This window comes from Merops nubicus, unplaced genomic scaffold (assembly GCF_000691845.1).
Source record: "Merops nubicus isolate BGI_N331 unplaced genomic scaffold, ASM69184v1 scaffold26015, whole genome shotgun sequence".
Classification (NCBI taxonomy): domain Eukaryota; kingdom Metazoa; phylum Chordata; class Aves; order Coraciiformes; family Meropidae; genus Merops; species Merops nubicus.
Window position 1 is genome coordinate 1598 of NW_008610669.1, and position 16266 is coordinate 17863.

General features: G+C 51.2%; 1 protein-coding gene across 1 annotated transcript in view; it reads left to right on the forward strand.

Annotated features, from left to right (window-relative positions):
* The window catches only part of CD81 (CD81 molecule), a 10059-nt gene extending 753 nt beyond the window's left edge, over positions 1 to 9306 (forward strand). Inside the window, exons 2-6 of the mRNA XM_008940992.1 lie at positions 3473 to 3547; positions 6528 to 6635; positions 8157 to 8258; positions 8563 to 8652; positions 9113 to 9306. Of these exons, the coding sequence (XP_008939240.1) occupies positions 3473 to 3547; positions 6528 to 6635; positions 8157 to 8258; positions 8563 to 8652; positions 9113 to 9175 (438 nt within the window). The 3' untranslated portion in view covers positions 9176 to 9306. The remainder of the gene's footprint in view (positions 1 to 3472; positions 3548 to 6527; positions 6636 to 8156; positions 8259 to 8562; positions 8653 to 9112) is intronic.
* Positions 9307 to 16266: the final 6960 nt, after the last annotated feature.

The following is a 16266-nucleotide window of genomic DNA, read 5'->3' on the forward strand; positions in this document are numbered from 1 at the left end:
AGGATGTGGGTCAAGAGGATGGGGCCAGACTCTTTTCAGTGGTGCCCAGAGACAGGCCAAGGGGCAACGACCACAAACTGGATCTCAGGAGGTTCTGTCTGAACATGAGGAAAAACTTGTTTCCTGTGAGGGTACCAGAGCCCTGGCCCAGGCTGCCCAGAGAGGCTGTGGAGCCTCCTTCTCTGGAGAGATCCCAAACCCACCTGGATGGGACCCTGGGCACCCTGCTGTGGGTGAGCTGCTGGAGCAGGGGGGTTGGATGAGATGATCTCCAGAGTTCTGTGGGAACTGGCTGACCTCTGGAAGGAGCAGGGCAGTGCTGTTTGGCTGAGGCCTCTGCTGAGCCCAGCTGAGCTGGCAGGCAGGCTGTGAGCTCCTGCTCCTGCCTGCCTGCAGAAGACCTGTGTGAGCAGTGAGATCTTTGGAGATCATCTTCTCTGCTATATATGAAACCCCTTCATGCTTTTATCTCTCTCTTCATGGTCTGACTGTCTTACCAAGCACCCACGAAACCCTCTTTCATACCTGCTGTCCTCTACATCTTCCCCTTTCGCTGTTTCAAGGCTGCTTGTATGTGTGAGCAGTGAGATCCTTGGAGATCATCTTCTCTGCTTTATATGAAACTCCTTCATGCTTTTATCTCTTTCTTCATGGTCTGGCTGTCTTACCAAGCACCCACGAAACCCTCTTTCATACCTGCTGTCCTCTACATCTTCCCCTTTCGCTGTTTCAAGGCTGCTTGTGGGGAATTCCAGTTCTTTTAAGGAACCATCTACTATTTTTATCTGTTTCGATGAGGAAACAGCAAAGATTTCCCCTAAAATCTTAGTGAGGATGTCTAGGTACATCCTGGAAAGCCCATCACTGGAGTGCACCCTTGATGCGAGAACTTGATGCAAAAAAAAAAGATTGGAAGGGTAAAACTTTTTAAAAAAATAAAAATGGGAAGGACTTTGTAGCACTTGGCTTGGTTGGGCTGGAAGGTTCTTGGTAGTGGTGTAGGGACCCCATGGGTGTAGATTCAGCTGGGACAGAGGGAGATGGAGCTGTTTTCCCTTGCTCTCACAGAGGGCTTCACCTCTAGCTGCTTCTATTTCCCAGTAAGAAGGGGGTGCTCCTCACCAGCTTTTATAAAACATGTTTTTCTGAAGAACCTGAGTGGATGAGAGCTGCTGGGGGAGTTTTCAGCCATTAACACTGCTGCTGAGAACAGGAGGAGCCCGTGGACAAATCCAATGGGTTTTTTTAGTCAGGTCTGGCAGCTTTGGATTGTGTGTTTTTTTTTTTTGTTGTTAATGTAAGTGATTACAGAACCTGAATTGCCCCTTGGTCCCTCTTGAAGTTGGAAAGAGGATTAGGAGGGCAGATGGTACAATGTACCTGAGGCTGAAATTAGCAGCTCTGCTCCCCATGTGCAGCCCATGTTTGCTCACACCTTGGCTTGCCAAGAGGAGGCTGGAGACACCTCTTGATGACACTTTCTGCTGGCCAAGGCTCCCACCGTGCTCCAAGGTTATTTCCAGGCAGTGTCCTCAAGGTGTTGCAGGGCAGGAAACGCTCTCCCCAATCCTGCAGCCAGCTGATGGAGTCACTGCAGGCTTCTTGCAGCAGGGGAAGGGACCAGGAAGCTCCACGCTGCCCAAATCAGTGGTGTGGAAGGTGGGTGGTGAGACTGGAGGAAGGCAGGAGGGATCTGCTCAGCGTGGAGTGGGTGCTGCTCCCCAGGAAGGGGCTGGGGCTCATCCCATCACTGTGGCTCTGGTGTTTCACAGCCAGCTGGTAGAACTGAGCCTGCAGGAAGCTGCCCCTCCAAACCTGGGATACAGGAGCCATCCTTCACTGGGGGGTAGCCACCAGAAGAGTGAGCCCTAGTGCTTAGCCAGAGGACTGCAGTGGCATCCTGCCTGAGATTTAGGGTGAGGTGATTTCTTGGGGGGATGTGGGACCCAGTCCCTCAAAGCTGTCCCTGGAGAATCAGGGGTAGGTGGGTGTTCAAATAGGAGCTCGTTGTTTGGGGAGTGGACAAGACATGGGAAGTCCTCTCCTGCTGTCAGGTCTATAGTCCTGCTTCCATTTTTTTGGACAACCCTTTGCTCTTGCACGTGAGAGCCAGGTCCTAGCATCATTCTGGAAATTCCCATTTCCTCTGTTGCTGAAGGAAATGTCCTGAATGTGTCTGGAAAAGAGATTGCCCAGGAGCAGTCGTCCCAGCCCACAGTGTGACTTTGTCTTCCCCTGGCTCCACCCACCTCTTGCTTCTTTAGTTCTGTGGCAACTCTCCCAGTCTGGGGCTCTTCCTGGGATGAAGTCGTTGAGGGTGGTGGGGTGGTGGAGGTGATGGGGGCTGTGTGTGGAGTGTGCCTGGCTGTGCCTCCTCACTTCACTCTGATCTACACCACGAGGGTGGGGAGACACTGGCACAGGTTGCCCAGGGAGGTGCTGGAAGCCCCATCCCTGGAAATTTTTAAGGCCAGGCTGGATGGAGCTCTGAGCAACCTGCTCTAGTGGGAGATGATCTTTCAGGTCCCATCCAACCCTGACAATTCTATGATGTGTGAGCTCTACGACTTCCCATTCCAAATCTAACAGACCGACCACCAAAACACGTTCCTGGGGTCTGAACAAAAATAAAGCTGGAAGGGGGGCTCTGGGGGGCTGCAGGGAGGCTCTGGGGGGCTGCAGGGAGGTGTGCTGGAATCCCACGGGCAGGGTGGGGCTGGGGGAAGACGTCATTGTTGGTATTTATGCAAAAAACTGCAGCAGCCTTGCAGGGCTGTGGATGCCAGCAGAGCTGCCCATAAATCACACCCTGACACCCCGCAGCTCCTCAGCAGCTGGAATGTGTTTTTAACCCTGCCCTGGCCACTCCCATCCTCAGAGCATCTGTTGGCAGAGCAAGGAGCTTGGCAGGATGGTCCCACGGGTGCCTGGGCACCCTCCTCCCTGCCAGGCTCTGTGTGCAGAGGGTTCTGCTGACCCCCACGTGGCTACCCCAAGTTGGAAGTCAGGGCATGGGGTGGCATTCAAAGAGTTCTAGAAAAGTGTGTTTGGGCTGAGCATGTGTATGACAGAGAAAATGGTTTGAAGTCAGGCAACACCTTGCTCTGATCTCCTCCCTCAGCAGGAGTTTCTTCTCCCAGGTAACTAGAGATAGGACGAGGGGGAATGGGATTAAGTTGCACCAGGGGAGGTTTTGATGGGATTTTGGGAAGAATTTCTCTCCTGGCAGAGTGGTCGTGGGCCAGACTGCCCAGGGAGGTGCTGGAGTCCCCAGCCCTGGAGGGGTCCAAAAAACGTGTGGACGTGGCACTTGGGGCCATGTTTTAGTGGTCATGATGGTTGGACTTGATGATCTTAGAGGTCTTGTCCAACCTTAATGATTCTCTGAGTGCCTCTCCACACCTCTACCCACCCAATGGCTGCTTTTGCCCATAGCCACATGAAGTGTCCCTCTCTTGATTTGCCTTTGCAGTTCTTCACTTGCCTGGTCATCCTGTTTGCCTGCGAAGTTGCAGCTGGAATTTGGGGATTCGTCAACAAAGACCAAGTAAGACAACCCAAAACCTTCGTTGGTGGGACAGGGAGGCTGGGGCAGAACCTCCCGTGCTGGCACGAGCTGCTCTGCTCACAAAATGCTCCCAGACTGAGTCATGGGGGCTTGGATTAGCTGTGTGACCCGGGCTGGTCACCTAATTCCTCTTGGCTGGGCTGATGAACTTTAAATGTGAGCACTTGATGGTAGCAGCTGCCCCTCAGGGTCTACAGTGCTATGTCTGGAACAAAAATAGCCCTCTCTAGCATGGGTCTCCTCCTTGCTCACAGTGGGAGTCCCTAGACCAGTCTTTTCTCCCAAGTGATGAGTGATAGGACAAGAGGAAACAGCCTCAAGTTGCACCAGGGGAGGTTTAGGTTTGAATATTAGGTAAAATTTCCTCCCCAAAAGAGTTGCCAAGCCCCAGAACAAGCTGCCCAGGGCAGAGGTGGAGTTCCCATCCCTGGAGGGGTTTCAAAGCTGTGCACCTCTGAGGGCTGAAATCTCATCCCAAGCACCTTCCATGGACTGCTGGGATGAGGTCCTCTGCCTGGAGCAGGTACTGAAAGCTGCAGCTTCTCACCTTCCTTTCCCTGTGGTCACACCTGCTCACACACATGCAGAGTGTAGTTTTGGAGAGCCCAACTATCCATGGATGGGCACCACGGCCGTGCTGCAGCCAGGAGCAGGCTGGGTGATGATGTCTCAAGGTTTGGAGCAGAGGAGGGGCCAGCTTGTGCTCACAGCCAGGCTCTCTGGCAGAGCAGGAGATGGGTTTACTTTGGAGAGAGGTAGGGGGTGGCCTGCTCAGCTTTCCTGCAGGCCACGGACAAGCTCAGCCATGAATGGGAGCAGCCTGGTAGTCATTGACCAGAAGGAGAGCATGACTTCACTGGAATGAACTCTTCCAGGGCTAAACTTGCTCTTATGCAGGCAGGGTGCTGTTTCCTAGCAACTTGGGTGAGCTGATTAACCTTTGCAGAGGGGCTGTGCCTCCTGCAGATGTTCATTTGTGACTCCTGAAGAGTCCAAGAGGAGCTGAACCGAGGGCATTAAAAGGAAAGACCCCGGGGCTGTTGCTTTCCATGCTGGGATGAAGGAGCTTGGCCAGCAGAGCATAAAGCTGAGAAATTGGGAGTTGTCAGGATGAGAGCAATGACTTCAGCCCCTACGATTAGTCTGGCAGTTTAAAAGGAAGGGTGGCAGGCTGTTGGCCTCAGCTGCTTTTGCAGCCTTGGTGACAAAGAGGCTGTTTGGAAGTCCCTGCTCACCAAGCCAGCAGTTTGCTCCTCCCCACCTCAGTCAAGGGCATCTCTGGAGCCAGGTGGGCTGGGAGGGGACCGTGGAATGATGCCAGGCACCCAAGAGCTGCCCCCAGTGGGGTCTCTGTTCCACTTGGGTGTGCACTTGGTCAGCTCCTATCACAGGATGCTCTTCCACAGAGCTGGAGGCAGTCTCTCCCTCTGCCTGCCTTCTTGGAGGTGCTTTACATACAAGGTGGGGAGGCAAGAACTAGGATTATATTTTATTATGGACCAGAATCAAATAGTTTGATTGGAGAACATCAGCCTCCAAAGGAGACTTTTTTTGAGCAGCGACAGAGAAATGCTGAGATGATTGATTGAAATCAGGCTCCTTCTTGCTGCAGTTTCTTTTTCATGTGGTAATCCAGCCTGAGCTGCCAAGAGCAGATGTTCTGGAAAGTGTTTTCCCTTTCCTATTTGCTCACATTTTTTTTCGTTTGCTTCTCTTGCATCTCCTCCTTTCATCTGCCTCTCCCAAATCCTTGGAGGGTGTGAGAGGAGAAGCCACAAAGCAAATTTCCCTGCAAATGAGGGGTGTCTGCATTGAGGAGCAGACCCCCATGGGTGGCTGCAGTTCAGCAGCTCGGGTGGCAGGGCTGGAGTGAGGATGAGACTTCACCTAACCATTTCCAGAATGGGGGTGCCCAGCTCTGGGTGGGGACCCAGCCAGAGCTTGACATCCATCTAAAAGCACCTAAGCTGCCTGACCCAAATGAGCCACCTCACTACGCCTCAGTGTGCAGTCTCTCCCCAATTCCTGCCACCTCCCTTGGGCCAGAGGTGTCCACACCTACAGATGGCCTTGCTTGTGCACCTCACCTCCTCCTGAATTCCCCCATGTGTCCTGTCCCTACAGCCACAGGGAATGTGTTGCCTGATTGCTTTGTCCCCATGAGGTGGGTGGTTCAGAACGAGCCATTTCTGCATTCTTGAGCTCAACAGTGAATCCATGTGGGCTGAGGGCTCTCTGAGATCTTGGGGTTCACCCTCTGGGCCCTGGCTGTCTTTGCCTTGGTTGTGGTTTGAGGCTTGGAATGAGGGCGTGCCCTTCCAGCAACTGGGAGGACCCCGGGTGGGGGTGACCCATTGTATTCCCTCCCCTTCCCACACACACTCTGATAAGAGGCAGGGAGTGGGTTCTAATTTCACTCCTGCCTTGGAGCTCGGAGAGGAAGGTTGTCCTTTCACTCCGTGGGACCCTGGAACCATTTCTGAGGGTTTTGTATATTTTATTTTTTGTATTTTTCCCCTAATCTTTGTATATATTATTTTCCTTATCTCCCTTTTCCGTTTTCTGTTCCTTGTTAAACAATATACTTCATTTTTTTTTCCAAAGTGTCTCTCTCTCTCTCAGGGGGGGAGAGGTGAGTACATAGTTCTGTTCCGTGTGGGTCCTGCCCTGAACCCCTTTTTACACAGAACCAGGACAGCCTTCTAGAGAGGGCTTGAGGAGCTGGATAGTGTTGACTGGAACCTGCTGGCTGGTGGATGAGGTTCTTAATATTTGCTGCTCTCAAGAGAGTACAGCTGGAGGGAACCCGAGCCCTCTGAGACAGCCCTTTTGTGACGCACTTCTGCAAATAAACAGCGTCCAAATCTATCCCAAAACTGCCATTAGAGGGAACACATGTGCTGGATGGGTTTCCTCCTCCTCCGGGTGAAAGGTCTTCTCTTTCTCCTGTCTTTCCTAGATAGCCAAAGACGTGAAGCAGTTCTATGACCAAGCCTTCCAGCAGGCGCTCATGGCAGACTCGGACTCGAGCAATGGCAAGGCTGTTGTGAAGACCTTCCACGAGACGGTAGGAGACTGGTGGGCTCCATGGGTTGGCCCAAGCAACTGCTAACAGACAGGGTCCCACGTGCTGCAGATAACCCCTCCATAATTTCTTTGTAGTTGGCCAAACTTTTGAGCAGGGCCTGTTGCAATAGGACGTGAGGGGATGGGTTTGAACTCGGAGATGGAGACTAGAGAGAAGGAAGAGATTTTTTTATGAGGAGGGTGTTGAGCCCAGGTTGCCCAGAGAGGTGGTCGCTGCCCCATCCCTGCAACCATTCCAGGGGAGGTTGGATGGAGCTCTGAGCAACCTGCTCTAGCTGCAGGAGGGTTGGACTGGATGACTTTGAGAGGTCCCTTCAACCCAAACCAGTCTGGGGTTCTGTGTGCAATTTGTCAGTGGGTAAGTGGTGAGGAGCAACTGCTGCTGATCCTCCCCATGAGGCAGAGGCAGTAAGTGGAACTACCAGTCCTCAGGCAGGGAACAAAGGTCACACTGGAGTTTATTTTTGATGCTCAGGAATGAACTGGATCCAATGTTATCTCAGCACTGGCTTTTCACTGCATCCTTTCCAAGCTCTATGTAGAAATCCCTCTCCACAGGAATTTCTTGTGACCAGAGAATGTAGGAGGAAGGAGAATTAAGAATGGGGGTGGGAAAATGAAGGTGAAAACAGGGTCTGAAGCAGATGCTGCTCCATTCAGGTCTTAGCCTGTGGAGTTTGCTGTTCCAACATGTCAAGAAGTAACAACAGGACTAGAGGGAATGGGGCAAAGCTGGAAGTGGGCAGATTCAGGCTGGATATGAGGAAGAAGTTCTTCCCCATGAGAGTGGTGAGACCCTGGCATGGGTTGCCCAGGGAGGGGGTTGAGGCCCCATCCCTGGGGGTCTTTAAGGCCAGGCTGGAGGAGGCTCTGGGCAGCCTGATCTAGTGGGAGGTGTCCCTGCTCATGGCAGAGGGGTTGGAACTGGGGGATCCTTGTGGTCCCTTCCAACCCTGACAGATTCTGATCTGTTTTAGCAGAGGACTTTGGAGCCCTGGTGGCTCAGTGGTTGGACTTGATTATCTTGGAGGTCCCTTCCAACCTAAATGATTCTATCATTCTAAGAAACAGACTTGCACCCTCTTCAATGTTCTGTCCTTCATGCTGTGCTGGGAGGCCTGGCCCCAGCTCTAATTAAGTTGCTTTTCATTTACCCCAGCACCCCTGATTAAGTAAAAGTCAATGGAAGAAAACTATTGCTTTGAACTAATCCCAAAATCTCCGGAAAGAGTTTGGTTTACTCTTCTCCAGGACACCAATGCCAGACCTGTCTGGGACTACTGTAGAAATCAACTGCTCTGCAAGGAAAGAAAGAAAGAAAAATCTAATTTGGAGAGTTATTCCCCCTCCCTTATTTTCCTCTCCAGGATGCCCCCTTGGTCTTGGGTGGTTTCAAGGACATTTAAGGGTGGGGAGAGCTTTGCATCAGTATTTGTCTGCTGTCTGATAACATGGGTGGTTTTGTTGTTTTTTGTTGTTTTTTCCCCCTCTCTCCATGTAGCTGGACTGCTGTGGTCCTGATAATGCAATAGGAACTGTCACTCCCCTGTGGAGAGAGGACCTCTGCCCAAAGAAGGACTCCATCCTGAAAACCTTTTTAGAGGTAGGCACAGCTGATCTTCACCCAGCAGAGCTCCTGCAAGGAAACTCAGCTGCCAGGGAAACTGGAGGGTTTACGGGGAATTAGATCAAGGGTTGAGGCTTCCTTTATTTGGGGGTGGTGTTGAGGGATGTCGGAGGTTCCTGCTGGTGCTTCCATCGCTCCTCCTGCCTGCTGGGGCTGCAAGATGCAGAGGGGTGAATTCTGGTGGGAAGTCCTAGAGGCAGGACCACGGGAAGCAGACGTCCCCTTCTGGGGGTGGGTGAGGGGAAGCAAGTTCTCTGACCTGCCTGCTTCTCTGCTTCAGACCTCGAACTGCCACAGGAAGATCGACGAGCTCTTCTCCGGGAAGCTGTACCTGATCGGCATCGCTGCCATCGTGGTGGCCGTGATCATGGTGAGCTGAACTGCACAGCACCCTTGTGGGATGGGGAAAGGCCACCTCAGGGTGCCTCGGTCCTGTTCCAGCAGGGCAGGATCCGTCCCCCTCGTTCCCCCTCTCCTCTGGGTGCCCCTGCAGCACAGTCCGCAGCGCCAGCCCTCCGCACCCCGGCTGCTCTGGGGCACGGGGGGACCAAGGGAATTCCTCACCCTCCCAGAGGGTCGGGGTGTTTGAGCACGTGCCTGGTGAGCGTGGTAAAGCAGGAGCAGTGGGTGGCATGGGCTGGTAACCTGCACAAAAGCTGGGCTCTAATCTTCTCCCTTAGCAGCTCCTAATGAGGACAGCAGCGAGGACAAAGCATCAGCCCCGATCTCCACCGTGAGAGTGTTGATGTGGAGCAGGGGACCTTGGGATGGCGGGAGCTCCTGCATCGTACAGGTCGTGGCCTCACTGTTGCCCCTGTCTCTCCCCACAGATCTTCGAGATGATCCTGAGCATGGTGCTGTGCTGTGGCATAAGGAACAGCTCCGTCTACTGAGCCGTGAGAGCCGGGGAGGGGAAGGGGGGAGCAGGGCGGACGGCGCTCGAGGGGACCCCAAGTGCCACCAAGTGACCAGGAGACATTTCAACAAAAGACAAAGAAAACTTAATGTATATAAATACTTCCAATATTACCATACAGTGCTTATCATTTTTATTTTTAAGTACTTTTTTTTTTTTTTTTTGTAATAAATAAAACTTTCCCGTATCCTTGTGGCTGAGTTAGTTACACATCAGTTTTGTGTGATGGGGAAAGTTGCTGTAGCAGGAGATCAAGTCCTTCCTCCCCCTTCCTCACCCCTCTGTGGCTCAGAAATAACCTTGGTGGAAGAGGTACAGAGGAGAAGGCTGTGGCCTGTTACCAGAAAACTTTGCCTTTTTGGGTTTTTTTTTTTAACTCTCTTTTTTTTTCAACACTGACTTTTTTTTATACGTGTTAATTGGCTGCTGAAGCAGAGTTTAGGATTTTTGTTCCTTCATACTCATCTTTTCCTACCATGGCCCCAATTCCCTGGTGTTTCCTGGGAGAGGAGGGGGAAGAGCCCCTGACACCCGGGTGTGATGTGTCCCATGTCCTCTCCAACTGGTTTGTGTCACTAGGTCAATCCTTAACTGAAATCGTGCTTCAGATTTTTTACTCTCTGAAGAGCGGGGATGTTTTGGGCTTTTTTTTTGGGGTTTTTCTTTGTGTGTGTTTGTTTTTTTTTTTTTCTTGGGGCTGTAAGTTTATAAATGGGTTCATTTCCATTGATTGGTTTTATTAAAGGGTCAGTGGCTGTGGGTTCATTTTGGTCCCGTTTGCAAACAGAACAAAACGAAAATGAAGCCACTTTTTTAACCTCCTTCAATGTTTTTTTATGGAGAGGTATTTGGGGGAAAGTCTAATTCTGTACTAAGTTCCCACTCTTAAGCTAATGCTTGCATACAAATCATATTGGAAAAAAAAAAAGAAGAAAGCTTTTTTTAAAAAAAAAATGCCCTTAACCTTAGAAATCCTGCATTTATATATGGCAGGATGAGGCCTGGGGGTTCCCAGCCACATGTGTGCATGTTTAAAACATCTTTACATCACTCTCTTGTTCAATGAAATTTTCCTTACTCTAGAGGATATTGTCACATATTGTAACACTGCTGGGAAATTGCCCTAAACCTGATTTTTCTGGGGAAAAAAAACACTTTTCTTTGTAAGACCTTCCAGTTACATCAACGGCAGGAGATCAGCTTATCAAAGCAAAGGAATTCAGGATTTTAGGTTGTGTCGGTTGAAACACTTAGTTTGGATTGTCAACTTGAGGTATGTGGCTTCTTTTTGTCATGCCACGTAGATGGAGGGGGAGAGTGACCCAGGAGCTATGTAATAAAATCAGAGTATCTCTAAAAAGATGATCTATATGTATAGTTCTATAGATATATATTTTTAAGCAAAGCCTTTTCCTTAGCCGTAGGGGCACTTGAGCTGGAAACGTCCGTATCACTCAGCTCTTTGCCACCTCGAAGCAGGGAAGGGGAGGAGCTGAAACTCCTGATCACCTTCCCCACTTCAGGAATCTTTCTGTTTCTTGCAGTATTTCACTCTCCCCTTTGGAGCAACGGAGAGGGCGGGAGTCCCGTGGTCATTTTGAAGTCCTAACTTGCCCACTGCACGTGGTTGCGCTACGGGCTAGGAAATTCCTGCACTGGGGCAAACTGATCCATTCAGAGGCTTTTCCCCACTTTCACTCCTCCCTTTCCTCTTCCTGCCTTTTAGTAGATAGAGCCTTTAGAAAGTATAGAGGTAAATAAATATATATATATATATATATATATCAGGTTGTGCTGGGTATAAGAGGAGGATCACGTGGAGGATCGTGATCTGTGCTTGAACTTGGGATCGAGGGGTTGGACAAAAGAAGACTCAGCCTTAGAAATTAGCCTTAAAGCAACACTGCCCTGAATGTCCACGTCGTGGAGGCGAGGTTTCGTGGTAGGTCACCCCCTCCCCTGCTCCCCAGTGTAGCTCCTTCAGGTCATCTGTGTCACCCAAGCACGTGTGGTCACCTCTCCGTGCACCGGGATTGTCAGCGTACAGAATGGATGTGTAACTTGCCGCCGCCTTCTTTTTTGTTGTTGTTGTTGACTGTTGATAAATGTGTATAAATATGCCATTAAGCATTTCAGTTCTGTTTTCTTTCCTTATGCTGTCTTTTTGATATTGTTCAGTATTCAGTTGATGCTGTGTTCGTAGCTGGAGCTCTGTTTGAAGGCAGGCTGGGTCTGGAGGCAGGTCGGGCGTGTTTTTGGATGTTGTCACCTTAGGGGTCTGGGTTGTCCCAGGGAGGAGGGATTGGGAGAGAGTGGTGCTTGGAGAGGGAGCCTGAGAACTGTGGGAGGAAGAGGAGCAGGAGCTTTGCTCAGACCATGTAGCCTGTGTGGGCTGCAGTTTATTCTCTGGCTCTTTTCAGAGGTGGTTTCTCACTGTGGAGAGCTCCAAAGGCAGCTCCCTGGGCTCCCTCCCCTCCCAGCAGCTGGGAAGGTGGTGGGAGGGGACAGGAGAGAAGGGGTTTTGCAAGGAGAGGGTGATGCTTTCTTAGGTTACTAGCTGAGAGTCCCCATGTTCGATGGAATGGTTGTCAGCTGGAGGAGGAGGGGTCAGCCCTGGGAGAAAAGGGACAGAGAGGAACCGTCATGCTTAAGAACAATGAATTAGCTGAGAAACCCTCACAGAAGAAACACCCACTTGGGTCTCCTCTGGTCCAGCCTCCTGTGAAGCTAGACCCGACTTAAAGCAAACTAGAGAGGGAGCTGTGCAGGGCCGAGGGGGCTTGTCCCACTTCCAGCACTTGGGATCCAAGAGTTTGGCTGAGATGAAGGGGAAAAAACCACTGGGTAGGACCCTGCCCTGCCTCAGACCACCTCCCACATTTGTGTCCGTGACACGGGGCCCCATCCTGCTCCCCTCCACGCCCCCCAAAAATAAACCAAGGGTGAAATCATGAGCTGTAAACACAGCCCCCTCCCTCTCCAGGTTGTGAGCTGAGGCAGGGGGGGAAGGAGAGAGCCGAGGTGGGGGAAAAAAAGAGTCAAATCTCCAGGTCTAAGTTCAAAGACCCCATGGAAAGGTCAAACAGAGCCGCTGACAGCTTAACTGAATGCTTGGGATTTTTTCATACTGTGGAGCATGCCACGAAAGCAGTGTGTTTAACTTCTTTCTGCCTTTTTATTTTTTAAAAGAAATGAAACGAAAGCCGATTTAATAAACATTTCTCATAGTGTGCATCGTGTGATGAACCCCTGCAGTTTTCCAACCACTTAACCTTAACACCAGGATGCTTTGTGGACTTCAGGCCTTCAGGAGCCTGGGTGCTTCCAGCCCCTGGGAGGAGGGGGCCTGAGGGCAGGCTGGGGACCCATCCAGCAGGGTGCTGAGGGAAGGCAGAAAGGTGGCTGCTGCAGCTCTGCCCCCTCCACCCCTCAGGGTCACAGCTACGGGGGAAGCTTTTTGGATTGCAAAAGAAGGGGACTGAAATTCAAGGCGGGGGGTTGAGGGGATAGGACTAAGTGTGTTCAAGAGGCTGAAAAATGGCCTCTAAAGTGACCAAAAATGGCCCAAAATGGCCCGGGTGAGGGACAGCCACGTCCAGCTGCTGCCAAAAAGCCATGCCCTGCTCCCGGCGGCTGTGCCCCTGCTACGACATCGTGCCCATCTGTTGTTCTTCCACTTGTTTCCCTGAATGTCAACAGAGTCGGATATAATGACTTCTGGAAAGAAACAAACAAAAAAAGTTCTATTTAAAAACAATAATAATAAAAAAAAAAAAGAAACTAAGCCAACCCCCTTGTTAGTGGATTTTTAATGATGTGTTGTCAGGTCTTGTTTCCGTGGCGTACAGATTTCTGCCACGCCTTCCAAGGGAACAGGCCTGTCTGGTTCTTGTGTTCAGGCAAAATTTGGGCTGCAGGGAATGCTGCCCCCGGGTGACCCTCGAGGTGCTTTCCCATGAGCGTGATGCTCTTTGCTTCGTGCCTTAAAACGTTTAGATTGTGGTGCTGTGTTGTTGCTGCAGCTGGGGACACGATCGTTCCTGCCTCTGGAGCTGGTGTCAGTCACAGCCCATCTGCATTCAGACTCACTCCCCAGGAACTAATTTTATGTCGTTACTTTAGAGGGGAAAAGCACTGGGATAAATCACACCTGCTTGCAGGTGAGCCAAGGTCAAATTAAAATGCACAACCAAACAGGTAAGAGAAGCATGGTGTGGGGGAGAGCTGCTGCCAAGCACTGAATCCTGGAAACTCGCCCCACGGGGGATTTTAAGGCTGTTTTCTTCCTGCAAAGAGGAGAGGACAACTTGAATTATTTCCCTCAGTCTTGTAACTGTTCTGGCTTGGTGTTCCAGCCTTCTCCCAGCAGGGAAGGTTGTGGTGCTCACTGCTGTGCTTTTGCTTTTTGCCTGCAGGAAAATATACCTTTCCCTCCCTGCTTCCCCTCAGGAGCTCCAGCATCAGCCACGTGTGGCCGTGACAGACTAACTTCCATACTCAGATGCAGGAGAGGGTGAAAATGTTTCTGATTGCTTTGTTGGGCTTGAAGGATCTGGGCAGCTTTGCTAGAGCTGGGAGGAGAGGGGCCAGTGGTCCCTGCCACCTCCCCACCCCAGGCTCTGAGCACAGAAGGAGGCTCAGGGGAGACTTTCTGGCTCTCCACAGCTCCCTGATAGGAGGATGGAGCCTGGTGGGGGTCAGGCTCTTCTCCCAAAGAACAAGGGACACCACAAGAGGAAACAGCCTCAAGTTGCAGCAGGGCAGGTTTAGGTTGGATATCAGGAAAAATTTCTTCCCCGAAAGGGTTGTCCAGGGCAGTGGTGGAGTCCTCATCCCTGGAGGGATTTAAAAGCCGTGGAGATGTGGTGCTGAGGGACACGGTTTAACAGTGACCTGGCAGTGCTGGGTTAACAGTTGGATTCAATGATCTTAAAGGTCTTTTCCAACCCAAACAATTCTAGGATTCAAAGCAGCAGGAGCCCGCCAGTGAGCAGTGGAAACAGTTACCGGATGGGGGCCAAACAACAGATTTATTTGCAAGAAAGGAGCAGGAGGCTCCCAGTAACGGGGCCGAGACCAGTATCCATTTGCACACACCACCCCCACAAGCAGGGACATGCTGGGACATGGGGCCACCATCTCTGCCTAGGAGCTGGCCCCTCAGAGCCTGGAGTTGGGCCACTCACTTAGATGATGTCCCACGCTGGAGCTCAGACCCATCTTCCAGCCCCCCACCCTTCCTCAAGCCACTTTAGTTCATGCAGGCACGGGGAAAATGCTTCACCATCTGTTCGTCTTTTGAGTCTGACTCATTATTTTTATTTCAGCTGTCGCCAAGCAATAGCGAAAATCCCAACACAGCAGCATATCCACTGCTGCAGACTGTCTTGTCCTCAGCCACCAGAGAACAAGCAGCTCGTCCCCCATTCGCCGCAGTGTGCCATGCTAAATCTTCTGCAGGAAGACAGGCAGGAGGAGAAACGTACAGTCAGCTTCTGAAGGTGACCTTGGTCGTCAACCTACACAGCATCCAGGCAAAAAATGGGAACTCCAAGCCTCGGGAAATGGAGGAATGGGGCTGGTCCCTGAAGGCACACGTCCACATCCACGGGTGGTGGAGAGAGTGGAGGTGGTGTTGCCTCTTCTGCTGCTCTGAGCTCCCAATCTAGCACTGAGCCAGGGTTCAAAAATAAAGAGTGATGTTATTTGCACCGGTCTGTGCTGCACCCTGCTTGTCTCCAGCCTTACAAACCAGGGACATGTCACCCCTTATTCCATGTCCTCTTCTTGCCAGCTCATAGTATCATAGAATCCTTTAGGTTGGAAGAGACCTTCAAGATCTTCAAGTCCAACCATTGAGCCATTAGGGCTCTAAAGTCCTCTGCTAAAACAGATGAGAATCTGTCAGGGTTGGAAGGGACCACAAGGACTCCTTAGTTCCTTTCTACCCTCTGAGGCTCAGTCCGGGTGTGTCCCCAACACCCCAGAGAGTGTTACCCAGCACTGGGAGCCTTCACCCGTGCTTCACTCTTGGCTCCCTTTGCCTGTTGATACCCTCCTCCAATCCCTTCCTGCCCGCCCACCAGAAGACTCATGTTTTCTTCTCTTCCTCCCTCGAGCTGGGAACCCACTCGGGTGCCTGTGGCCGCGCTGCCAGCTGCGTATGGGTTGAAAAACCAGGATCCCCAAACGGGGAAACACCCCCAGAGCCGCCGCTTCCAAACGACACCAGACGGAAGACGTTTCGCGCTCACCGCCTCCTCGCTGCCAAATGTATCCCAAAGTGCAGCCCTCCTCTCCTAAATTACCATAGTTAGCAACGCTCCAGCAGACAAAAGGATATGTTTAAAACCTGACAATGTAACCGGAGTGGCTGCTGTTTATATTACAAGTGAGTCACGGTGAGGCCCCGCTTGAAGGGCGCCACGAAGGCTCCGTGAAGGCTCCTCGGCCACAGCCCTCAGCAGAGCCACCCGTGACGTGGCCGGGGTTGGGGTGTCACTTTTGGGGACCAAGCTGAAGTGCCACTAAAATCAGACAAAGTGGGGCTAGATGGTCATTTTTATTGCAAAACGGCAGCATAGGTGAGCTTTGGTTACGCTGAAAGCTTATAGCAAATCCCTCAGAGTGGGGTGACCTCAGGAGGCGAACGCATCAGTGACCTTTAGAAGCTCAGACCATTTTACAAGCATTTAATTTAATTTAATTTAGTTTTGTGAAGAAGCCCCAGGGCTAGGCAAGGCAGGAAGAGTTCTCCAGGAGACAGCCCTACAAGCTGCTCAGCCACACTTGGCACATCCCAGCACCTCAAACCTGCCCTTTTCTCCTTAAAACAAGGTAAACAAGCTAAAAGACGAAGCCACTCGGGAAACGTGTTTCCACTGGAAATTTTATTTTTTGCTGAAAGAAGGGGAAAGAAATAATAATTGGGCATCTTCGGCCAACAGCAATAAAACATTTTCAAGACAGAATTCCACTTCTTGACACATACCCAAAAAATGTTCTTCTGGGACAGAAAATGGAAACTTTTTTTTTTTTAATGGATAGTGGTTTTGTGCTCCAAGGGAT